At 41.8% G+C, this 27,156-nt stretch overlaps 1 protein-coding gene across 1 annotated transcript in view; it reads right to left on the minus strand.

Moving 5' to 3' along the window:
- Positions 1–27,156, minus strand: part of Ptprt (protein tyrosine phosphatase, receptor type T) — an 868,923-nt gene that overhangs the window by 194,583 nt on the left and 647,184 nt on the right. Inside the window, exon 13 of the mRNA XM_023714963.1 lies at positions 20,636–20,672. Within this exon, the coding sequence (XP_023570731.1) occupies positions 20,636–20,672 (37 nt within the window). The remainder of the gene's footprint in view (positions 1–20,635; positions 20,673–27,156) is intronic.

The following is a 27,156-nucleotide window of genomic DNA, read 5'->3' on the forward strand; positions in this document are numbered from 1 at the left end:
TGCTTTCAGCTGTGTGATTTCCAATTTGTTCTGTGTTAGTGTCCTCTGCACTTGTTACGGGTGGGCTTGGGTTCTGAGGTTGCATTTTGTTCCTTCTCGATATTTTGTGCAGCACTGTCTTCTGCCCTTTGTTGTATATCTTTGCTGTAGTTATAACCTTCACACGTACTGAAGTTCAGGTGGAGCTCTATAGAGTTTGGAGTTATCCAGCTGCATCTGGCTTAGGTCTTGCTTCTGTGCTCAGCTCCTTCCCGCTGCGGACCTGGGCTAGGACTGGGTCTGGGGGTTCCTGGAACTCGGCAGAAATTCCTACTGGGCGGGAGGGGTGGGGAGGTACGGTAGAGTGGTGGGGGGCGGCCCGAGGGCGTGGGAGAGGGTCTGGCCCACGCTGTGCCTGGGCTGGGACTGGTCCCGCCAGCGCAGGGTAGCAGGAAGCTCTCCATACCAGATTCCACTTTATGATGATTTCATAAATGAGGAACCTGAAGCTCGGAAAAAAAGGTGATTTTGCTAAGATCCCCTAATTGTAAAGAATAAGAGACTTATTGCAAGGGACCACTGGGTATGGTCACCTGTCCCTGGAGATGACCTGCAGTGCAACCACTCGGGCCTCGAAACTGCACACTGCTAATCTCATATGCACTTTGGGTGGGGGGCTGGCTGAGCTAGAGGAAGGATCTGAGAAGATGCATTACTTCTATAGTGGTTGGCCTATGGTAGACCAAGGAGTCAGTCACTTGCCCACTGCAACCTCGAGTCAGCCCAGACCAGAAAGATGCCAATCCTAGCTAGAGAGGCGTCTGCCTATTTCTTTCAGTGGAAGGATCCCTGGCTTTTACCCACTAGATGCCTGCTTCTCCAAGCAAAACATGCTCCAGGGGCAGAATGGGATAAAGGGAATGGAACGTTGTGGAACCTTGACTCTGTGTATGTGCTCTTTGGCTCCCCAGATGGAGACCTAGAGGACAAACATGTGCTTCATCCTTAAGATTTGTGCTGTCCAAATTGGTAGTCACTAAGCTAGTGTGCTTCCTGGGCACTCGAAATGTGGCTAGTAAGAGAGAGGAACTGAATTCTTTTTTTTTTTTTTTTTTGACAGGGTCTCACTATGCAGCTTCTACTTACAGTGATTCTCCTGTTTTCAGCCTCTCTACCCCTGGGATTACAGGCATGCCCCACCATGCCTGGTCTTGGTGGCCAGTCAGTGTGCCCAGGGGTGGGGCTGGGGCAGCATGAGGTACAGGGAATCGAACTCTGATCCCTGCGTTTGCCTAAGCAGGCACCTCACTGGCCCTGAGGAATTGAATTTTATTTATTTTTTGCAGAATCAAGGATTGAACTCAGGCCCTTGAGCTTGCCAGGCAAGCGCTTATTTTACTGAGCCATCTCCCTGGCCCCTAAGGAATTGAATTTTTGAACTGATTTCATTTCAACTAACTTACACTTAAAAACTGAAGCCCTGAAAATGATGTTTATTCATTGCACACAGTGTTTTTTTTATTATCATTTTAGGGCTATATTTCTTTTGAACCATTTAAAACTGGGAATGGAAGCATGCATTAAATGTGAAAAACACACCAGATTTTAGACAGTGCAAAAAAGAACATAAAGTATCATTCATTCATAGTTATTTTTAGCATGTGTTACAGAACATAATGACTATTGATACATGTACAGAACATACCTTCATTCTTATATTTTTACCACCTTCCCATTCCTCCCTTCCAGTTTTTAAAACATTGCTTATCTCTTAAAATGGTACTATTCTCTGAATATTAAATGAATGACATTATTAAACTAATGCTACTTTTTGTTTTAATTTTTAAATGTCACTCCACAAATTAAAAATTATATCTACACATCAGATGCCATTTCTATTAAACAGTGGCTCTCTGGAAGACTTTCATAGAGGGTTATTTCCTACCCCAGGAAACATTTGAGTTTGTCTGGGGATAGATTTAGTAGTCACAGTATGGTTGATACGTTCCTGGCATCTCATGGGGCTAAACTAGAGATGCTGCTAAACATCCTACAGTACGCAGAGAAAGCCTTCACAACAAGCATTTTCTTAACTCTAGATATTAAGAGTGCTAGGGTTGGAGACCTTCTTTTGGATTCTAGAACATGAAGTTCTTCAAGGAAAGACCAGTAATCTGAAAACTTAGTGAGATTTAGCTGGGAAAGAAGTTAAAGCTTTAATCACACTTAGTGCTTATAGTTAAAAACATGGATGTGAACATTATTAATACCCATACTTATTCACATGAAGGAAATGGGGTCCAGAAAAGAGATGAAACTTGTCAAGGGTCACCAGACTAGAAAATGGCAGAGCTGAAAGGTGAACTCAGCTTCAACTTATTCCCAAAGTCAGCCTGTCCCTGAGCCCTCCTGTGACCAGGCAGGTCTCCAGGCTGGAGGTGTTATGAACAGGGTAGCCTATGCTGACATCTAAGATCCCCATCACTCAGAGCCAGGCAGTTATTATGTACATTGGCATTACAGCTACCAGAAGACAGACATGAACAAAAACACCCTTTGAAAGGGACAGCCTGCTCAGAGAGAAAGCCTCACAGGCACCTCACCTATCAAATGAAGCTAAGAAAAGGGGAGAAATAAATGGAACACAATGAAATAAACCTGTCAGAGCAGAAACATTCAGATGTCTTTGGAAGGCGAGAGGTAAGAACAAATGTGCCTGATATGGGATTGGTTCTACTAAAAGAAAACATTATCTGAAAACTCAACTTGAATAAAGCTCAGAGAACAATGGCCAGGGGAAATGGAGCTGCAGTAATCACTCCATAGACTCAGTGTTTCTCCATAATCCACGTGTGGGCACAGTGGCAGGCACGACTATTCTCTCATTGTCTCTCTGTGTGCTCCTATGTTCTATCTGTGTCTCACTTTCCTGGGGGAAGAATGAGACTTGTACTGCACAAGGCATTCTCGGGTTACTGAATTTAACCTGTCTTTAACGTGATTCTATAAGTAAATGTGATAATTAGTGATCATTCCAGGTAAAATAAGGCCATACAGCTTCTGGGGATCAAATGAGATCAAATACTCGAGGAGTTGGCAGTGCCATACTAGTTGACAGCAGTACAAAGGCAGAGACACAACTGGGCCATAGCGGGTGTTACCAAGGTTCTACCCTAATCTTCTTTACTACCTGGTGCACCTACTCTGCAGCTACTGCAGGTGCTGGTTGCAGATGGCTCACATTACCTCCTGCCCTGGAGAAGTTGCATCAGGCTGAGGGAGTCACTTCATCAGGAGGCCATACAACCTTAGCAACCCATAGCCAATGGCTGACAGACACCATAATGCAATGCTGGCCTCCTTTCCTTGAGGCGGAAGCCTACTCTGTGGAACAAGTCATTCCAGAGACCCTCAGACTGATGCAGGTCTTCATGTCTTTCCCTAGCTGTGCCTTTTGGACCACCACATTTTCTCTTTCTTTCTTCTGAGAACATCTCTCAATTAATGATCTATGCAATAGTCCCCATCACATGCTCAATGTTCAGGGAATCCAGTCTGAGACATTCACAAGCAGTGATGCATCTCCATTTGGGAAAGGCAGTAATAGGAACGTACTATGAAATAGCAAAGGGCTGGATTCCTGTCATTGCTGCCTGCTCTATTTCCTTTCCCACTTTGATAAACTGAGGAGGTGGGCACTGGTAGAGAGGAAGTCATTGTTTTGGCAAGAACATTAGGAGTTGTGATGGTTAAAGGCTTGACATCTCTGAGAAGCTTCCCACTGAGCAGAAAGGGTCCCTGAACGGCAGAGATGTCTGCTTAGTGGGCTGTCTTTTTATCTTTAGGGCCCTGCGGTGAGTAACAATCTCAGATACAAGTGGTCAGTATATGTTTGTGTGAAATAAGTACTACCTGTAGTGTGCTTCAAGCATAATTAGTATATATAGAGCCTTCTCATATAGCTCCTTTGACATTTATCAACATTTTGTTCAGTGTCAAAAGACACCTTTAGAAGACTCTGCATATGTAAAAGCTATAGTGCAAACAGTATCTCCTAAGCAGTAGGTAATTTTACTGCTAATTAACAGGTAGCAAAAGGAGGGCTGATCACATGTAAGGGGTGTGTCAGGACCAATAGGAGACCTGAGATCGTGGCCAGATTTCCTAAGAACAGACTTGCTAGGTCAATTCTTTTCCAACTACAGGCCACAGTTCATTTGTCACTTTCTGGTGAAACATTTCCTCACATTCAGTGTGTTTGTTTTGACCTGTGTTCTAGCATTGCTCATAGTTGCACATGTATTTGTATAATTTTTTGAACAGTGACTGTTTCTCCAAGAAGGTCATAGGAACATGTAGTATGCTCTTGTCCTTATTATTGTATTCCTTGGTATCTCGAATAGTGCCTGACATGTAATAAGTAGTTAGTAAGCATTATAAAATGGATGAATAGATGAGTGAATGGATGGGTGGGTGGACAGAGGGATGCATGGAGAGGAGGGAGGATGGATGGTTGGTGGGTGGATGACTGAATGGTGGGTGGGTGGGTGGGTGGGTGGATGAGAGGGTGGAGTGGGGGCACTGCCATCTCCTCTCTGGTGCACTGGGCCTGGAAGACCCACTGCGCAAGGGCCACTCTCAATCCCCTCCCACCTGCCCAGAACACTGGTGATCACCTGTGGTGAGGAGGCAGAGTGGAGTCCCCGGGGTCACCTGGGCGCTGCCCATGGGTGCTGACCACAAGGAAGCCAATCCCCAGGCAGCATGCAGAAGAGAAGGAGAGAAAGAAACACATGAAAACGTGAGGTACGGTGAACAAAACTGCAAACCTTGTGGCTCTGAAGAGCTCACACTAACCAGCAAAAGAACATCATGATTTAAAAAAATAGGGGCCTGAAAGAGATTTTTAAAAATGAAGCAAGAGCAAAAGCCACCATTTAACAAGCACCCATGGCATGTCAGGTACTCTGCCAGATTCCTCACATACCATGCTTTTAAGACGTAGGACAACTCATAAACGTCAGTAGTATTAGAAATGAATATATATAAATATATATATTTTTTCCAGCCAAATTTCATTTTTTCCAGTTCTCCTTTATTTTTCTGATAAGTGGTGGCACCATCCATATAGCAAGCATCTTAGTCTTGCTAAGGAGTCCCCTTATTCAGTTTATCTTGTTTCCTATTTATAATCCACCACAGTCTTATTAATTTACCCAAAACAAATCTCTTGAAGGCTCTTCTTTCCCTCCAGTTTCATTCCTACTTAGTTTAACCCAGGCTTATATTTTTAGTTGAATCATTTAGGCCACCTCCAATCTATTCTCCTTGCTCTCCTTCTACCTGTTCTCTACCCTTTGGCTGAGACACACCAGTACCCCATGGTCCTCAAAGGAACTTTGAAACTCTCTAGTTAGCCCAGTTCACAGATGCTCAGCAATGAGTCTCCTGCCTGCCCTTCTAGCCTCATCTCTCTCCAATCTCACCACCACATTCTCTGTTTTCCCAAGTATAATAAACAACTCTCCATGGCCAATGGGTCCCTGTCTTCTTGTCCAGGCCAGTCACCCTGCATAGAACACACTCCTTTCTTCTTGCCCTGGCTGCAAATGCTCATCCTTCAGATGTCAGTTTGAAGCCTCTTCCATCTAGACAATCTTTAGTGTTTCATGTATCTGGGACAGATGTCCCTTCTCTGTCCTCACCCCATTAATTCCTTCTCACTACAATAATCTCACTATATTATAAGTAGAGTCTTTTTCTTGAAGGTGTAGTCTCCTTGAAGGTGCAGAGTGCCTCATTTGCTAGGGTTCTCCTGTGGCCCTGTATTGTATCTGGCGCATAGTAGGCATTCAGTGAATAGTTGTTGGATAAATGAAAGAATGAATAAAGAAATGGTTTAATAGAGAGTATAATTTGCTCAAGGTTGTAAAACTAGTCCCTGGCAGCAGCTCTATTCAAACTCCCATTTGCATGATTTTAGCATTCCAACCATTCTAGACCTCTCACCTGCCTCTGAAGAAAGTGAAGTCTAAAAAGCATCTTATGCTTAATCAGAGGCTACAAGGGTCTCTGGTCATTCATCACCCAAACTGCAGAAGGTCTTCATGCAAAACACACACACACACACACACACACACACACACACACACAGCTTGAGAGAGAGAGAGAGAGAGACAGAGAGACAGAGAGACAGAGAGAGACAGAGAGAGACAGAGAGAGACAGAGAAAGAGAGAGAACATTTCAGACTAAGTGATAAATAAGAAATTCATTTCAAAAATAATTCAAGTAGCAAGCTTGATAACAGCTGCAAGATACTACAAAATGCAATCATGAGTAAACAGTAATTGTAATACTCTTCCCTTGAAGATATGGAGAAATTTGTCCTGTTCAAAACAAATTCTAAGTCAGGGGTTGGAAAACTACAGCTTATGGGTGAAACACAGCTTTTACTGCCTATTTCCTGAGTGATACAAGAATGGTGTCATCATTTTCTTAATATTTGGGAAAAAATAAAAGTACTATCATGTGACACATGAGAAACTGCACAGAATTCACATTTTAGTGTCTGTAAGCAAAATCTTATTGCAACACAATTATACTCCTTTGTATTATCTGTGATTACTTTTGTGCTTTAATGACAAACTTGAGAAGTGTGACAAATAGCATAAGGCCTGCAAAGTTCAAAATATTTACTATCTGCTCTTGCAGAAAAGTGCAAACCCCGGTGGTAAGCGGTTGTTTTTATTAGCCCCCTTTCAATCTTTTGAGGCTGGCAAGACAAGGACTATTGGTTTCACATGTCAGGGAATGAAATAAAAGATCTGAGAGAAGAAATGACTCATCTGTTCTGATCTGGCCTATCTTAGCAGCCTCCTTATTATTCTCATTCTGCAGCCTTGTCTTTGCCTTAGTTTTCTTTCATCCATTGTTTTTTTTTTCAAAGTTTTATTGATAAACAGCAATGAGACAGTTCTTTCATCCATTGTTTAAGCTGCAACTAAAGTGTTTTTTGTTCCAGAAAAAGGCAATCTACTTAAGTACTTCCAGGGCTTCTGCTGTCTCAGAATGATGCTCACAAAACTACTGTGGGGTCTGCAGAGCCCTGGATGGCCCAGGCACTCATGCCACTTCTGATTCACCTCTGATTGTCACAACCTCTTCTGGTTACACTGACATGCTGGCACTGGACATCCAGCCTTTGCTTTGTCCCATTCAGAGTTACCTCTAGGTTTTATTTTTGCCTCCAGTAATTTGTGTATCTACTTCATTGACTCAGAAAACTGTCTTGCTCTACTCCTCAGCTTTGTTCAATGGATAATTTTCACTCTTTTTTTCAAAACATGGTTTAGTGTCCACACAGTGTGAGAAAGCAGGTAGTAAGTTGATTCATATTCCTTTCTTTATGCTCTAACAGCATCCGACACTTACCTTCATTATGGCCCTGATAACACTACATTGATATACATTAGTTGGTCTGTTCACCAGTTACTACAGTCTGAGTGCTTATTATATGCCAGACAGTGCACTAAGCCTTTCATATGCATTAGCTCATCAAGTGCCTGCATTAGCGCTGTGAAATATATGGTGTTACTGTTTTGGGTTTATAGACAGTGAAAATGAGACAAGGAAAAGCTAAGTAACCTTTTCTGTCTAGACTCTAAGAGTGTTCAAATCCAAAGATGACTTTTTTTTTCTTTTGTCTTTCTGAGACAGGGTCTTTCTATGCAGTATAGGCTGGCCTTGAGCTCACTTTGTAGCCCAAGCTGGCCTCAAATGCACAACAATCCTCCTGCCTCAGTCTCCCAAGTGCTGGGATTACAGGCATGTACCACCATACCAACCCCCAAAATGAATTTTTTAACTTCTAAGTTAAGAGGGAGCACATGTCAATATTAGTTGCACTTAATAAATATTTGCTAAAAACTAGCTGAATATGTGAAACTTTGAGTCAGTATTTGTTTTTTACTTACTAGCTATATCACTTGAAAAAATATATATATTTCCAATTTTTAGTTTATCTCCTAAAGTGATTGGAGAATTACAAAGAAAACAGCTAAAGGCCTAGTTTGGTTGGCAGCTCTAGAAAGGGTGTCTCTTTCTCACACTCTAGGGCTACAATCCAAGCTCTTGGGAACCTCAATGCTGAACTTGCAGGTGTAGGAACAGACAGATAGCTGCACAGGTGTAAGGACAGGAAGAGATTTTCCTAGGTGATGGAGGGGCAGAAGAGAGGGGATGGATTATTGGTGGACCTCAGCAGCACCCAAAGCAAAGCAGAAACAGGGAAAGGTGTTATATATGCTAGAGATGACCAGTGCTTACCAATGTCATTTTCATTTCTTAGCTGTATAGAAAATCTCCAGTCATCTAGCAGGTGGGTTGTATCACGTGACAAGTTCTCATTAAAGCCATAGAAGTGAAATGGCATGATTCATTTCCAAGTGAGGTATTTAAGATCAAAATTACCATCTGCACTGTTCCTCTTCCTCTACTGTGGTCACATAAAGTATAGATGACGTGGCAACAAATAAACCTAAGTGGTATGAAACTACTGAGATTTGGGTACTGATTTGTTATTGCCACAAAGCCTACCTTATCTTGACTGATCTAGGTAGAAAAGGGATGTTGGTCTCTTACTTTTCTCCTATATCACCGCTTTGCCACCATATGACTTTTTTACTAGAAGATTCACGAACTTTATCTCTTTCCATTTTCAGGCACTGTTCAGTGTATTTATGCCTACACATCAGCAATGAATTAAAAAATTGAAGCCATGAAAAAAGGAAACAAGGCCGTGGAGTTTCTCAGACTTCCTTTGTGACTTTTTTTCTCTTCTATAGCAATGAATGTTGAGGGTAGAGAGATATTGCTAAACTACAGATGACCCTGGAGCAGACAACCTTGAAGACAAACTAATTTCTTGGTTTATTAGCTTCAATATGTTGTGGAAGAGAACAAAGCTGAGGGCTCCCTGAGCCATCTCATCTTGTGCTTCAGATTCTACATCTTAACTTGGGTACCACTTGAGGCCAAAGGCTGTTATACCCTAAAATTTGTATTATACTGGATAAGGGTGGTGGTGGAAGGAGAATAGCATTTAGGAGACATGATCCCATAAGCAGTCCATGGATTCACATCCAGTCTATGGTGTTAACAAGACTCAAATGGTGCCATGAATCCAATCTCAGTTACAGTTCTTAGGGACTTTGCTCTCTTTATTTATCCCTTCTGTACTTGCATGGCTTCATTTCTTGAGTTGAATAATAATGATGACCCCTCTTTACTCAGTGTACACTGTGTGCCAGGCTTCTCCTCTATTACCCCATTGTAAGTCCCTATCCACAAATGCAGCTCTGAGACTGAGATGGTAGGTGGTCAATTTTTGTAAACTGCTCCCCATCGCTATTTGAACATTACATTGAGATCTTACCGATGTGGCTCAAAGTCTTTTTATGTTGAACCTTATTTCTCACCTAACTTTCATTTTACTCTTTCCTAACTCCTGACTTCAAGTGGGTTCATTTTCCTTTTGTAAGATCCAACTTCTTTGGAACCATAAACTTTAGTCAAAGTTGACACAGGTGTGTCAGACCTGAAGTACAAAATTCTCATTTCTCATTGGATGGATGGGAACTTCCCAGGTATGCTCTGCGAGGATAAGAGGGTGTGCTTGGTCCTGTCCTCCTGGATTCTACTATGCTAGCTTTGGTTTTCCTGAATGGGATGTGGAGAAAGTGAGTTGGGCAGGGAGCAGTCTGATCTCATCTAGAGAGCAGTGGATAGGAAAAGGGAAGAAGAGACCATGGAAATGTGCCAGAAAGCAAAAAAATCCTGAAGAATGGGTCAAAATATTTAAAGTTCACCTTTATGTTAATTCGTGGTGTCCTTATGATATAGTTCTTTTCTTCCACCTCACAAAAAATTAAGAAAATGTCATATTGTTTCATTGGCATTTCAGGACTAAGAAGACACTGTGTAAGTATAAAAAGGATTAAGAGTCAGGCAGACCTTCTTATAATTGTGTGATCTCTGTGTCTCCAGCCTGAAAAATCAATCTTAAACTTTTCTGAGGGAGAAAAGAAGTGTCTTGCTCCAACTCTCCAAGCACATATTCTGAGCTTTCCCTTCTGAAAGTCTGGCAGACTTAGAAGACTGAGAAACATCTAAGACGTTTTGCTTGACTCTCTCGCCAGTTTTTCCTCTCGTAGCTGATCCTTCTACTGCCCTCGCCCCTGCTGCTGTAGCTGGATTTGGGCGTGCCATGGTCCTGGGCTTCTCTTCAACTTGCTGGGGGCAGGTGTGGAGGAAGAACAGTGCCATACTCACGGGTTAGAAAGTGGAGGAGCAAGCTCCTATCCACAGGGACAATTATTATGCAGAATCTCATCAGGGCACAACCTACAGGTGAAAAGGTCACTGAGAGCTGAGGCCACCATCATTCCTGAAATTTTCCATTTTCTACCCTTTGATCCTAACCAGAGCCATTTGCCAGGTGATTCATACGTAGAATTGAATGAGAATCCAGACTTAGACTTTTCTTGTAATTTAGATCTAGACTATTACCTCCAAGCCTTCTCTGTTCAGAGGTAGGGCTTTTGGAAAGTGACTGGGTCACAGTGCCATATATACATCGTGGATTTATCCATGGACCTGGAAGGGTATATTCTTGTCTCCAGCTCCTCCCTCTCCTCTGCTTCCTAGAAACCATAGGTTGAGCATATTTCCCTCCACCAAGCCCCTCTGACATCCTATTTCTGCCTTGGGTCACCCGACCATGAACTAATTCTGTAAGCAAAATAAACCTGTCCTTTAAGTGTGGGTGTTGGGTATTTTGCCCCAGCAATGAGAAAGTAACTAACACAGTTTTCTTCGAGAACTAAAGGAGGACCTGTGCTTAGAAGGTTAGGATCTCCATGAGGCCATGATGGAAGGAAACTCATTGCTTATGGTCTATTGTGTTTTTGAGTATTGAGTGGAAAGGTTTAGTGATCCGGGCTTTAAAAGTGACATGGTAATCTCACAGAGGTTAGGTTTCTTGTGTCATGCCAAAGAACGGAATTTTGGAGGTAGGATTGAATCCAGGAGCCTCTGACTTCTTAGTGTCCCATGAAGTCTTGCAGAAAGCTTTATTTAAGATCGAATCTCCCAAATAGAATTGGATCAATGAGTTAAGGATTTCCTACTGGTAGGAAATCTTGCATTACATTTGGCATTTCGTGCCATCTCTGGTCTGTTATATAGTGGAAAAGGAATACATAGACACATAATCTTTTTCTGGTCTTTGGTCTTAGTGTCAGGAAAATGAGGGATTCTCCCTGGAGAATGGTTATTTATTGTCTCTGTGAATCCTGTGACAGTAAGAATCCTTTATAGAGAGGGGAGAGAAAACTCCTGGATGAAATGCTTCACCTCAGGGTTAGCACTTACACAAAGAAGGCATGTTTATAAAGGACCAACACCCAAGCCTGTTGCCTGCTGCCATTGGGCAGTGGTTTCAGTCCATCACTATCAATGGACATAATGGCACTATTGGGGATGCTAGACTCTTATGTCATGCTTCATTATTCTGAAGTTCAGCTTTCAGCACCTCCTCCGAGGGGGTTGTTTTAATGGGATCGTTACAGAGTGTTTACTAGATGAAAACTGTGGCTGTCTTCTGCAAAGCAACACTGCAAATGGCTTTATGGGTTTTCGGATTTATTTTGTCTGAATGACTCGGCTCAGTTTGCAAATCAAATCAAAGTTGATTTTTCTAACTGCCACTCCTGCGCACCCAGCAGGAATCTGCAGAGCCAGCTGTGCTCCCTTCAAGGCTGGTGCCAGAGATGGGATGCCGCTGTCTGCTGGTGACAGGATGGTTCCAACCAATGACAGGAGGCAAACAAGCAGGGTCTTGCTTGATCCTGTGTTAGGTGGGGGAACAGATCAGAGGAAGGAAAAATTTTCTGGAAGAAGAAGAGGCAGGCAGGATTCTGTGGCCTCAAGAACTGATGGACAAAAATAACAAGCAAATTTGGACTCATAGTATTGAAGCTCTTTCCAGCTAACATGTCCAAAAGTGGAAGAAACTGTTTGGGGGAGTAGTGAGATTTCTGTCATGACAGAGACCCAAGTGGAGACTGGCTGGTCCTTGTGTTAGTGAGGGTTGTAGGTCACACAATTGATTTTCTGTCTCACTTTTACTCCCATTTTCCAAAAGAATGGCCATGATACCTAGATTGCACTTAAAATGTGACTATAAAAGAATAATATTCTGTTGGCCATGTCCATCCATCTGTCCATCCATCCATCCATCCATCCATCCATCCATCCATCCATCCACCCACTGATCTACTAAAGCATCCACCTACCCATCATTCCATGTATCCATCAGTGCACTCATTTATCCATGTGTTCATTCAAACATTGTATTGAGCACCAATATATGCTAACAGCTGGGTATATCACAGTGTTTGGAATAGGCACAGTGCTTGTACTCATGTCAGGGTCTAGCAGGTAGATAAAGCTAACCATGCAGACAAGAAATATATGTTTCTAGTTGAGATGAGTGCTACAAAGGAAAAGTAGAAGACATACATTGAGAATGAAAAGTATTTGGGATACATATTAGAGATGAGAATGGTCATTCATAGAAAGTGAGATTTAAGTCACATCCTGGTGTTTATCTGTTAAGTACACATACATGGTGGCCAGGGCATTTAGGATGAAAAAGGCCCTGAAATTTGAAGAAACTTAATGTAAATGAATTATTTAGAGTACACCAGTGTGCTGAATGTAATGAATAAGAAGACAGAAGCTTCTGTGATGTTAAAGCATAAGCAGAGGTCACATAATAGAAGAGAGACAGGGTTATGGATAACATAAAACAGCAAAGTGAAGAGAAGCATGTGGAAGAGAATGGGTAAGGGAATCTTACAGATGACTCACTGTCAGTTTCTCAAAGAGGAGCTGACTGGTGTGGTCCCAGATTTAAGCAACCAGATCAGAAAGCATTTCCTATTTGCCTGCTGTATGACAGCCCAAGGACATGAACTGAGATACGGGCCTCTCCTTGAGCAGGTGCAGCCTGGGTGGCTTCCACCAGATGGAATGATGCCTTTCCCTGAGAGGTGTTGTTTTATCTCCAGTAGGAGTTGCAACACCTCTGATTTCTAAGTACCTCACTCCAAGTTTTCATATGCCCCATTTTCCCAAGAATCACTCCAAGTATCTTCATTTTACATTTCCAAAATGCTATGTAGGTTGAGCCCATCCCTCATCTTCCAAAAGTAGGACAAACATTATTTAATGGTTCTAACCACCCCTCCCTTCCTTGCCTTTCTTCATGGTTCCTGTTTTAACTACAAAAACAAAACCTAATTTTTAAATTGATCCTTTTGTTTCTTGATTTATTTCACTGTCTTCCCTTCAAAGTCTGAATAATAATTTTCCTTATAGACCAAAACTTAATTCTTGTTTACCCATTGGATGCAGTTTTCTGTCTATACTTCTGAGCCAATCCATTCCATCAGGCTAAACAAAGGGCTTTGAAAGGCCCTTGTAACTCTTCAACTGATGCATTTGCATTAGCATTTTGCTCCTCTCAACCCAAGGGTGTAAATCATCCTCTACACACCAGGGGCCTTGGAGTATGGGGAGGCAGCAGGTAAGGCTGTTGGCTTTACCCTAGCTGCTCTTATCAGACGGCTGCACATGGGCCTGTGGTTAAGGACTCACATTTGTGCCTTTCTCCTTGTACTTTTCTAGGGCATGGGATGCCACTTCCTCTGCAACCACCTGAGGGATTGGGATGGAAGACACAGAAGAGGGAGTGCCAAAGAGTGACTGACAGGGGAAAGAAGTAAAAACCCTGGTCTTCTCACCTCAAGCCAGGACACCCTTGAAGATCTTTATCCTCCAAATCTAGCCTACATTTGGCTTTAATAGAAGTGAGGTTGTTGCTCTGCTTCTCTCATTCCTGGTTCTACTTCTCTCTCACAGAGATTTCTTCTGAGAGTCCTTCTTCTATGTAGCACTTGCTCCCCAAATCCTTGCTTCAGGCTCTGCTTCTACGGAACCCATCCTTAAGACAAGCCTCCATTCTTCTTGATCTATTCATTGACAAACTTCACTTTCTACTGTGGATGAAGACCAATTTTCAGTCCTCTAAATCTCCAGAGTTAGTAACAGCCAACCACTGGCTTATGAACAAGGCAAAAAGGAAGTGAAATTGGAGCACTCACCACAGCCCCTCATTGGTGTGCAGGATTTTTGAAATAAGCCTGTCCTAATCCCAGAATCAACCCTACTGCTGGCAAATATCAAAGTACTGCACCATGGCACCATACGTAGGCTTTCAATTTTAAATTTTGTCCCAGCTCTATAGATAAATACTGTCTCCTGGTGCTATGTTAATCCACTCAATATATCCTCTGAAAATATAGGGGCCTGGTTCTTCAGGTGGGACTTGGGGTAGAGGTGTTCCTTCTACAGCTTGAGGTCTTTTACCTGCTAGACTCCTGCATTCCACTCTTGCCCTCACTATCTTGGTTGAGAAAGGACAGTGATGTGATAGGGAGGCACAAATCTTCTATATTGTACTTTCTGATCCAGGAGGAGGGTGTGATGGTCTGGGAAAACATATTCTCACTCCACACACAGTATATATTTTGCTTCTCTTTAGAGGAACTGATCACAAAACTCCATCTCTGTTCACTTCATGTCTGTGTCCATCCTAGACTGGGGCCTCCTCAAAGACAGAAGTTATACCTACTGGTTCACTATAGAAGTCCCAGTTGTCATCAAAGGGCCCTGCACATAGATGCTCAATAAGCTTAGTGATTACATGAAATAACAATAGTCACCAACAATAACCATTCTCCCCCCAAACACTTATGTCTTTTTTTTATTTTATTTTATTTTATTTATTTGAGAGAGAGAGAGAGAGAGAGAGAGAGAGAGAGAGAGAGAGAGAGAGTGGTGTGTGTGTGTGGCCAGCTCAGCCCACCAGGGGGCGGGACTGGCTGGCATGTGGTGCTGGGGGATTGAACCGCGGTCCCTGATGCTTTGCCAAGCTTGTTCCAAGTAGGTGCCTTAGACCACTGAGCCATCTCTCCAGCCCCACTTATGTCATTTGACCCCCTACATCAAACAAAGCCATTGAGACCCTGAACACTGAGACTGGCTTGTGTCACCTCACTCAGTTCTGTAGATCCACCTATGAGCAATGTACAGTTTTTGGAGAGCAAGTGTTATATTATTATAAATTGAAATTAGCCATGGTGTGGGTATTTATGCTCCAGAGCTTGATAAATCAGGGCTCTTGTTCTACAGAGAACAGGTTTATCAGCAGATTAGTAGCAGAAGGTGTGTTCAAAAATATTTTGTGAATAGGTGGATGAAGATCATTGTAAATTCGGTAAGGCCTAACCTCAGGAAGCTGAAGAGAGACTCTTTGGGTTTCTGAGCCTCATTGCTTAGTGAGATACTAAGTCCAAATGAATTCACTTATTTTGAAAGTATTTTTTCAGGACCACCTTTGTGTCAGAGATGTCCTGCCTGAGAAAATCTGGCTGAGTGATTAGCAGTTGGTTGAGATGAAGCTGCTCTTCCTGGGAGCTCTTCTCAGCGGGCTTCCCTAGGAGGCCTCATCCATTGCTGGCCAGAACTATGACTAGGTCAGAACATAGTACCTCACCATATGCGAGGACTGAGGTTCATCCTGCCACACTTCATGCATCTCCTGGGTGATGACAGTCCCTGGTTTGTGCCCCTGTCCTTGGCCCCTGCCAAGGATCATGTAGCTCCCTACCTAGAGCAGTCTCACAAAGCTGGGTCAAATCTGAACCCCAACCTGCTCTAGAGTTCCCTTTGGTTAAAGCTGGTTCTTATACACTCATAAGATCTACCAGGATGATGGTGTGACCAAAGCAGACACAGGCTATGCTGGAAAACACTTGAACACTGCCCATATGTACACAGGCCCAATTATGTGCTGAATTTTGTTTCACTCCCTTCTCCAAATTTTTATGTTGAAGGCCCAATTCCCAATACCTTAGAAGGAGACTAATTTAGTAATAGGTCTGTCTTGTTACTCTTCTCTCGTTGCTGAAACAAATACCTGACACCCAAATTGAAGGAAGGAAAGGTTTATTTTTTAATTTATTTTTGTACTTTAAACAATTTATTTAATTGAAATGGATTTACATTTGTTTCTGAAGTGATTTCCCTTTATTTTGATACATCTTTTCCCCATGATGAATTTACAGGATCTTCAAGCCAATATAAATATTTTATAAATATTTGAACATTTGGGTATACACCTGCACAGTACCTCAGCAGTATCTTTCAGCAAGAAAAGTACTGAAGAGTAAAGACTAGACACAATTACTAGGTACAGTGAAAATCTGCTACAAATATTTCTGAGATAAGAAGGCACCACATACCTGCTCAACTTAAGAAAACCACCCTTACAACACAGGATGACTTTATTTTTTATGTAGGACCTAGAACACTTAAGCTGCCAATTAGGTACTGAATGGCAGAGCAACACCCCTATGAATTCATGGAAAGGTTTATTTAGCTCACAGTTACTGGAAGCTTCAGTCCTTACTCAACTGGCTCCAAGGCAGAACAACACTTGCAGAAAGTAAACTTTCATGGCGGTGGCAAAGAACAAGAACAAAAGGAAGGGGTAGCAGCTGCTCTAGCAGCTAGCTTCTCTTTCCTCCTTATGTTGAAATGCAAATTACCTGCCCAGGGCAGGTGCAGCATCCACACCCATAAAAATCAATCTCAAACTCCAGAAGCCACCCCAAGACTGCATGAGGCTTTGGGGGGACACCTAGACACAAACCATAACAAGGTCTTAGAGATGGCATTCGTTAAGTAAGGGTGAAATCCTATTGGAGTAGTGTGGACCTCAACTCCAAGATGATAATCACCCTTATGAAAAGGGGAAATTTTGACATGGATACACATACAGGGAGAATGCCAAGTGAAAATAATGCAGAGAACTGGGTGATCCTTATAGAAACCAAGGAACACCAAAGGTCACTGGCAAAACACTAGCAATGATGTCAAACACATGGAATAGTCTTCTTCAGAGTCCTCAGAAAGAGCCAATCAGTAGAACCCTGACTTCAGACCACTGACCTCCAGAACAGTGAAACAATGCATTTTTGTTAAGTCTCTGAGTTTGGAGGACTTTGCTAGAACATTCGCAGGGAGGGGAGACAGGTCCCTTGCTTTGCCTCCAAAATGGGCAGCACTGACTTAGAACGTGGGTGATGTCCAGGTATATATCTCAAATAAGAGGCTCTGGGTTTGGGGTCAAATTAGAATGACCCTGAATGAGGGCTGGCCAGGTAGCTCAATGGGTTGAACTGTCTGCTTAGGCAGACACAGCGACCTGAGTTTGATCCCTGGTGTGCCATGTTGGCACTGTCCCTGGGGCACACTGAGACAGCAAATGAGACTGGGCCTGGTGGCCCATGCCTATAATTCCAGTGCTTGGGAGGCTGAAAAAACAGGAGGATCATTATGAGTCCGATCTGTGTAGTGAGGCGCTATAGACTCTACTAAATACATTTTATAAAAAGAGAGAATGACCCTGAATGAGTACTTGGGTCTGTTCCAGGTGGCAGCTTTGGTTCTATGGGACCCACACAGCAAATGCAGATGCTGGAAGGACTCCTGCAACAGTGAGTTGCATCATCACCAGAGAACTGGTCTTGAGCCTGATATGTGCTCACTCTCTGGAGCTGGATAACAAGGACGATTCTACAATGACAGAGACATGGAAGAGCATGAAGGCCAATCTCTAGGACTTCTTGTAACCCCTCAGCCTGTAAGACTCAGTTTCAAATTTTCTTCTGTTAAGAGAGATGCTATTTTCAGCAAGTCCACCTTGAAGAGATTTGATTGAGGTGTCAGAAAGGCATGAGATGGGTTCACTAGTAACCTTTAGATCCTTCATTCATACTCCTCATGGGCAACACATGGACCTAGATTCCATTTGCCTTTAATTTACCCTGGGTAATCCGAGTATAAGGACTGGCATGGAGCAGATACTCTTGGTCATACCTCTCCATTCCTCAGGCATGATTATCTTATATGAGGTCCACGGAAGGTGATTTCCTGAATGACAGTAGGTTGGCATTCTGTATTAGCTAACTCTATGTCCTGAATTGTGGATAACCAGGGTGTAGATTCTTGGAATCCCCAGGGCTATGCACCAGAGATGACCTGACAGAGCCCTGCCTGGGCTTGACTAGCTGGGCATTCACAGCCATTCATTCATTCTTGTCCTTTCATGCATCCACACTTTGCCTGTACACACACTTTCTTAAAGGAAGATTGGGGCTGGGTAAATAGCTCAGTGGCCTAAAGTGCCTGCCTGGCACATGTAGTGACCCAGGTTCAATCTCCAGCATTACATGCCATGTTGGCCTGGCACCGAGCCGACCACCAAAACTGGGTATGGTGGTGCGCCTTTGTAATCCCAGCACTGGGAAGGCTGAAATAGGAGGATTGCTACAAGTCCAACCTGTGTAGTGAGAACCTGTACAAAATACATAATTTTTTTTTAAACGTAGATTGGAGCTGGCCATGCTAGTGCATACCTATAATCCCAGCACCCAGGAGGCTGAGGCAGAAGGATTTCTGTGAGTTTAAGGCAGGCTGAACTCCATAGTGAGCTCAAGGCTAGCCTGAATTGCATAGTAACACCCAGCATCCAAAAAAGGCGGGAAAAAGGAAAACTAGAACCTAATGATCCATCAAGAGGAGAAACTCTTATGTCAAGGAGAGGCTGGGAGCTTTTCTGCTGCCATTTTCTACATGCCAGTGTCTTTCTCCAGCAAATCAGCAGAGCAACTCTGGAGAAGCCAACATGGTGGGCCTGTGTTCCTCTGAGGACAGTGGTCTTCAAGTTGGCAGGGAAATATAATTTTAGATGTTCTCCCTTTGTTCCAATGTGTACTTGCTGTATATAAGGTCACATGTTGAAGTTCTTAGGTCAGAAAACCGAACCCGACAAATCATCCTTTACAAGAGTCAACATCCTGGAGGGTGAAGATAGTGTCCCACATACCTGGTGGCAAGCAGAGCAACTGCACGGGCCCCTTCCTTTTCTAAAGGTCAGAAACTATGAGGAAGCGATGAAGCAGCATCTTGGTTAAAGAGTTTTTGTGTTTACCTCCCTCTCCAGCTGCCTATTAAAGTGGGATGCTGCAGACACCAGCTCCCCTGATTGCTGTCTAGAGCCCTAGTGCTACTCAATTGATGGTGTTCTTCCTTCTACATTGTCTATTTTCTTCCTTGGAAAAGTCTGCCAAGGTCTGTGATTTGTGTCACTTTTGCCTGCAGGCCATCAATTCTCCTGGTCTGTGGAAGAATATTTTATCTTGGTCCATCCAATAGCCTGAGTTCCTAGGAGGGAATAAGTTAGGGACATGCTGACCTCTATGACATATGTGAATTCAGGGTGACATTTTATTATAGTGAATCCTAGTGCTTCTGTCCTCTTCCTCTTGCATCTTCCCTTTGGTACCTATACATTTCATTGAGGCTCTTTAAAGTCATGTGTTACAAGACTTGGTGTATGTTTTGTTAAATAACTATAGATTACTCTCTTTGTCTCTGTCTCTCTCCTTTTCTATATCTCTTGCTCCACTGATCTGTGTGTGTGTTTTCCTCTGTATCCGTATGCACATATGTATATATGTATATATATATATATGTATATGCATGTGAATATATGTATAGCTATATATGCATACATACTTCAGTCATTGCTTTGTCTACATTTTATCTGTGATTATAAGGCCATTTATATTTATAAATTTTATATCTTTGTAATGAAACTATATATGCTATGAATAAATGTAGGGAACAGAACGCAATTTCAGTATGTGTATGTAAAGGGGCAGTTGCTGTTAAAAATATCAATACTATAACAAAAAGATAAACCTGATTTCTAACCATTCAACCTTGTAATAGGTTAAGTGATAACAAAGCATTCATTGATTTTGGTTTTTAAAAAGAGTAATAAACAGAAACATGTACCAATTGAAAGAGTCAGGCAATTCAATTATAATTAGGAAAACAAAAGCGATGAGCCTGAACAATGCTGCGTTCGTTTTTTGGAGATAAGTATTGAAAATGCCAGCTACATAACAAGGCAGTGTTTGTTCTCTCATTATTAAAGGCACCAACACTAATCACCTCATATTTGAAGGCTATGTACCAATTGACTAAAGCACAAAACCCACATGATGGCTCTAATAGACATGCTTAAAGAAAAACACCCACATAATGGAGATCCCCATGCAGTGAAAATTTACACTACAATAATATTTGAATGAATTATGTTCTTCACTGCACTGGTTGATCCACCTGTCTACCTAGGCATCCTCCATCCCTGCACCCATCTATTCATCCATCTATCTAGCCATCTGATAAATATGGCTTGAACTTTTACACCTTAAGCATAGTGCTAGTGCTATACATTCAGGGTATATGCTCTAGATACAAGTGACCCAATGAAAGTAATAATTCCTTAGCCTTGGCTTTACCCTTTGTTTCTTAAACATTTACTGTGTGGCCAGAGGAAAAAATATTCATAAAGGTAAAAGAAGAACAACCGAAGACAGACAGGTCATGCCAACTTACCTTTTGTAGCCAGACGAATACAGTTGATTTTGGTCTCCTGTGGACAACAAAAAGGAGGCACCAATTAATCAATTTTAGTTACATAAGATTGTTATATAAAATGTATACATTTGTATAGCTTCATATGTATACATATGTATCTTTATTATAATTTAAATTTTGTCTTTTTCAATTTTCTCCACTGGGATCATCTTTTAAGTGCATCTCTTTCCTTGTCAGGCTTGGAGTATATGTCATTCTGTTCACTTGTCACCTACCAGTTCATAAATCTGTTTCCCAAATAGAACCACCTTCTGAACATATCAGATAGTTCCAAGTACCCAGAAAGTTCAACAGCAACACCTTGTATGTATGTTGTAGCATGCAGGGTGAATTTTTCAAGGTGTAGATGGCACAAAGGCTTCCTTGGGGAACTGGCAGAAGCAATGAGTCCTCTGAATGCAGACTGAAGGGACACTTGGCAAGAGCCCAGTCTAGATGAAAAGGAAGAATTAATCTGCAAAGCTTGTGCTCAAAAAGCCACTAAGGCCCTGACTCCAAGTCCTCATGAATAACACTATGTGTGTGGTCATTGAATATTTGTTGGGTAAGCTACCTAGTTACTGTTGGCTGTTGCCCATGTGAACAGGAGCCACAAATCTGTGCTGTTGTTGGGCATTCAGTAGAGTTACAGAAATGTGTGCCTAGGAAGGAAATTATTTTAGCCTTCTTCACTGGGATTTATTTCCTAGAGACTATGGACAAGTTGAAAACTATAGTGGACTAAGTTATGCCCCCCAGCAGTAGTCTGCATGTGACACAGCAATGAAAGTAAGGACAAAGAATGTAATGCATGGTGGCATCAAACCAAGACTCTCTCATGAATGCAGTGCTTATCATTCACAGGAACCACTGCGTCTTGAAAGCAGTTGGGTTAATCAGATAGAAGAGGGTATGCTGCAGTAACAAGACCCAAGGAGCCACCAAAACTGTATTTTCTAATAAAACTACACATCCAAAGGTTGGTTGTGAAGATTGGGGTCAGCATTAGTGGGTTAATGTGACCAAGGCTGGTATTTCCATTTTAACCAAGGGGAAAGAAAGTGGAAGAGTCAATCTCTGAAAACCAAATTCTTTGACTCTTAAAGCAACACTTTCACTTCTACTCAAGTTTCATTGGCTAGAGCACGTCACATGTCCATGCTGAATTTCATTTAGTTGGGGAGAGAGATCTCCACAGGCACTCAGAAATAGAGAAAAATAGCGGTGTTTACATTGCAATTTATTTAAGCTCTTCACATGTCTGAATGCTAGAAAGCACCCCTTGTAGTAAACCTATGATGACCTCTCATAATTATCCTCCATGGTCTTGATTCCAGACCTCAAATTTTATAAGAAGTCTGCCCTTGCTTGTGCAGAAAGATGTCTGGATATTGACAGATAGTTTTCATTTTCACTAATATTCTTTAGCAAATCTTCAAGAGTAAAGAATTAAATTTTTTTTTTTTGGTGGAACTGGGGATTGAACTCAGAACCTTGCACTTGCCAGGGAAGCACTTATTCCACTGAGCCATCTCCTCAGCCCCGAGAATTAAATTTTTTAGAAATCTTTTATTGATTTATTTCCTTGGTACAGGGTCTTGCTAGGCGGCTCAGACTCATAGTGATCCTCTTGTCTCAGCTTCTCCAGTGCTGGGATTACAGGCATGTGCCACCACGCTTGGTTTCGGTGACTGGCATAGCACACCTGGGGTTTTGGGGCTGGTACAACATGCAGTACTGGGGATCAAACCAGGGTCCTTGAGCTTTCCAGGCAGGTGCTCAGACCACTGAGCTATCTCCCCAGACCAAGAGTTTAAGTCTTTTGAGGTATCCTATTTACTCATCCTGAGATACCCTGTACTACTTTATCCCTCTCAGTGGTGGCTAGAACAGGAAGCAGCAATCTTTCTGTGGTCTTGTCTACAACGACTGCCTAGATTCTCATTATTTTCTGTATTTGTGCAGGGTTTCTAGTAACATAGCCAGTGTCCTAGTCCAAGTGCAGACTCACATTTGGCCTCATTCTAACAGATTATTATCCCATTCTCCATCAGATGCAACCTTTAAGAAATACATTTTCTTCTAATTTTCTCCATATAAGTAGAAACCTGGAAAATGCCCATATCAGGGCACTGTGGCATATAGTAGACTCCTTCATTCACTTTACATTTATTTGAACATCAGAATCTTTGAACTAACTACTCCACCACTCTCTCCTTCGCTCTGGTATTCAGATCTCCTTGATTGCTCAACTACTGATGCCTTGTAGTTTTCCATAATAATAGCTTGAGAATAAGGTCAAATTCATTAGATACTGATCCTCTGTCAACTGCATCTCTCTAATCTCAACCTAAGAACTCTCTTAAAGAAAGAAGGTTGGGTTGGCATGACTTGTTCTTTGGAACAAGTGTTTTCTTATCTTCTTTTTTTTTTTTAATAATGAAAATGTTCCTTGTAAAACAGATAATTGTTTCGTTTTATAAAATAGAAAGTTCAGAAATGTTTAAAAAGTATGCCAAGTAATGGTTCAAGTATACAAATAGTTCATAGTTCATGTGAAATTTGAACAATGCAATTTGTTAATAAAAAGATTTGTATAAAAGAACATCCCTGGGAGATACAAAGAAAGAACTGATTTAATACGAATATAAAAATAAAAGGGAACTTACTGAATATCCAAAAAGCCTGAGCTGGAAATAAGTTAAAAATTTTCAACAATGACAAAAGTGGGCAAACTGCTTTTAGGTTTATCGTTTTTGGAGAGAGAACAAGTTTTTCAATTTTTTTTGTTGACCTTCATTTTTGTGCTTTGGTTGAAAGAGCCTGAGACAGTTAAAGAAACTGTGAACCCTGAAGAATTGAAAACAATCTAGAAATAGTGGTTCAGCATCTCAGTGACTATCTCTGAGAAGCTGTGTAGAACAGTCAAGGTGAAGAGAGACCAGATGTAGTCTCATGGCTCTCCAACTTCATGTTGGTGTAAAGAAATAACATTTTGCAAATGATATATTAGAAAACTTGCCAGTTTTGTACATGATTGTTGAATACAGTGCTGGTCACAGGTTTGATGTGGTTAAGACTGTAGGGAATAATTTGTAAATATAATGATCTTTTTAATATCCAAGGGCAAAAGAGTTTCAGAACTCTCATGAATATCAAAGCCTGTGGCTGCTTAAGGCCCTTAAGTCAGCCCTCCGTATCCACATATTCTGCCACTGCCAATACTGAGTGGACTGTATGTAAGATAAGCTGAAAGGGATTCAATTGAATCCTTCTACGACTAGGAATCTATTCTCTGGGGCTGGGGAGTTAGCTCGGTGGTCTAAGTGCTTGCCTGGCAAGCTGAAGGACCCAGGTTTGATCACTGGTACCACATGTTGTGCCAGCAATGGGGGACACATTCCTGTAATCACAGCACTGGGGAGACCGAGACAGGAGGATCACTATAGGTCTAAGCTGCATTTTACTAACCTGATCAAGAGGTCACAGGTACCTGGAAAACATAGGATTCTTATTCTATGATTCCATTTGATTCCTGACTTATTGGATGAAGATTTACCTCTAACCCCACAGTTTTAAAATCATTTTCTGTGTTACCTTAATTCATGTCCATGTCTTTCCTATGACTCAATTTCTTTACTTCCTATGATGAAACTTAGCACTCACCCTGGGGTCTTTTCTGACATCTTAACTGAGTGGGTAACCTCTATAGCCTACCTAATCCTTTGTGCATTATTTTATGTCAGCCAATCAAAAGATATTTATTGAATGATCATTGTGTATTGAACTAATCAAGCTCCTGTACTACAAGGGTGAGCAGTACAAGAATGTTCTCTTTCCTTCTAGATTATACAACCCTGAGAAGGAGACAAACATTGGATGACTATTCTCACAAGTAAATATTTAATTACAAGTTGCAGTAAACTCTAGGAAGAAATGCTAAATGCAGTGCATTTGTAAAGAATATCATGTGCAGGAGCTGGTCTAATGTCATGACCATCTTACTTGACACCTGGAAGAGAAGTAGGAGTTAGAGATGTGAAGTGTCAAGGAATGTTGTCTTAGATTCAGAGGCAGATATTAAAAGGCCTGGAAGTGGGAAAAATGTATGGTTCCTTGAAGACATAAAGAAGTCTGGTATGATCAGAGTGAGAGATTTGGAGCATGATGTGAGACAAAGCTATAGAAACAGGCCTGGTAGGAACTTCTACTGTTGCGTTTTGGTCTGTACCTTAAGAACAAGAAGGAGACACTAAGGAGTTGCATACACAGGGAGAATATAAATTTTAGATTTGTATATTTTAAATGTAGAGGATGTTGTATAAAGAATGGATTTAGCACATAGATAAACTAGTTGGTGGGAAGGTGGTGGTGTAGTCTAGCCATCAGACAGCAGGGCTTTGGATGAGCAGAGCAGCTGTGTGATCTCGTGCTCACCCCTTTTACCTTCTGGAAACATGACTTGGCTGCTTTCAATCTAGAACCCCCCCCAAACCCCCAACCCATCCCGTGTTTGTGGATTAGTCTGTGTCCTGACATTGACTGGTCTACAACCTCATATTCCTTCAACTTGACTTTCCTAGATTTCATTGCACTGATCCCTAGACTGCAGTTTGGCCTCAGTGGGAGTCACTCACTTATCATGTTCTAGTTGATGAAAGAAGAAATGAAAGGAAAGAAGAGCGTCTTCTTTTCAAGGGTACTTACTTAGTATATTTTCTATCTTTCCACTCTTACAACAAGGATGTGAGGTGAATAACATCATACTAGTTATTTTTCCACATGAGCCAAGATAAAATGATATTTCCAAAGATTACATAGATGGTAAATCATACTGAAATGCAAAATAACCTTTAAGCAAGTGGCCTTCTTTTCTGAGGCATCCGTAGGGAAACACTCCTTTGCCATTCGGCTTCTTTTCGGGGTTACATGGTAGGCACACAAAGATAGTAGAACACAAGTCTATTTTAGGAAACAGGTTAAGCAGTGTGCAACAAAAAGACATTTTTATTAATTTGTATTAATGTAGCACCTTAAACAATCAGAAGGTCCGAGATGGAAAAGGGAAACAGATGGCTTGGGAAACTTTGGGCAACTCAGAACCCTTAAGGAGATAATGCGGTAAACTCATCCTCTGAGGAAAGCACATAGGGAATGCCTCTTAAAGGATAATGGGGCCTGCACATCATTTGAGTTTGGGTTATTAACAGGTCTATTGCTGGCACTTAAGGAGCCTCGGTCATTAAGAGAAGGCCTGATGAGGTTTCTGGCTACAGAATAGCTGGCTATGGTGGGACACTGTGCCAGGCAGGGACATGTTCACCCCCACCTTGTGAGATCTTCCAGGGCAGAATTAACTTCTACTTCAGCAATAGCCAGAGTTCTGGGTCAAACTCTGAGTAGGAGAGCCCCTAACTACTATACCAGGTCAGCCCATCTAGAAAACTTAAAACCAAACCCGAGCTCTGCCATCTTCTTTTATAAGTTCTCTCCCTAGAGGATGATTCCACTGTCTCCACTCACCTGTCCTCTGCTCTTTTATTTTTTAAATGTACTCAATACAGGGGCTACAGGGTCTCACTACACAGATTGGCCTCATAGTGATCCTGTTTGCAGTTTCCCAGGTGCTAGGATTACAGGTGCGTGCCACCACACCCAGTTTCTTTCAAAGTCTCAGTACACCCTGGGGGTGGGGCCAGCAAGCACACTGGGGATCGAACCCCAGTCCCTAAGCCTGCCTAAGCAGGTATTTTAATCCTCTGAGCTATCTGGCTGGCCCTGTCTGCTCTTTTGCTTCAGTTGATTGCTGTCATCAAAGTCAAGGAAGACTTCCACAGGGTCAGTCCTAATGGTCACTTTTCTAACCACATCTTATTTAATTTCTCATCAACACCAGCTTCAATGGATAAGTCTTCCTTTGACCTATTTTCTTCTCTTGGCCTTTCAGTTATTATGCTACTTTCCAGGTTTTCGTATACCTCTCTCTATTCTGTATGTTCGTTATCTTTTCTTTGCTTGGTTTGTTTTGGCTATGTATTTATCCTTCGCTTGACCACCAAACTTTGATAAAGCCCGTGGCCTAGTTTTATGTTCTTTTTTATCGTCTGTATTTTAACTTTCCTACTAAGGTAAAAGGCTTTAAGTATTATCATCATGCCTCCTAAAAACCTGTTTCTAACAGTATTCCTAAGATTTAGGTTTATATATCTATGTGTCTATTTAAATATTCACAAACACACAAACTTCCAAAAGAATTCTTTCTTCTTCAATTCTTCTCTAAGCTTTATCCACTAATAGTCCTTTTTTCCTTTAATTCAATGTCAGCATCATCTATTCAATAAATTCAATAAATTAAAAATCTCTGGAGTTATCACTGACCCTTCCAATTCCATCACCTCCAAAATCAAATCAACAATTAAGTTCTTTTGGCTCTGGGCAGCTGAAGAAATTGGTAAATGCTAACATCAAAAAGTCTCGGGGCCGCCTCCCACCACTCCGCC

Source organism: Octodon degus, unplaced genomic scaffold (assembly GCF_000260255.1).
Source record: "Octodon degus isolate 3935 unplaced genomic scaffold, OctDeg1.0 scaffold00037, whole genome shotgun sequence".
NCBI lineage: Eukaryota > Metazoa > Chordata > Mammalia > Rodentia > Octodontidae > Octodon > Octodon degus.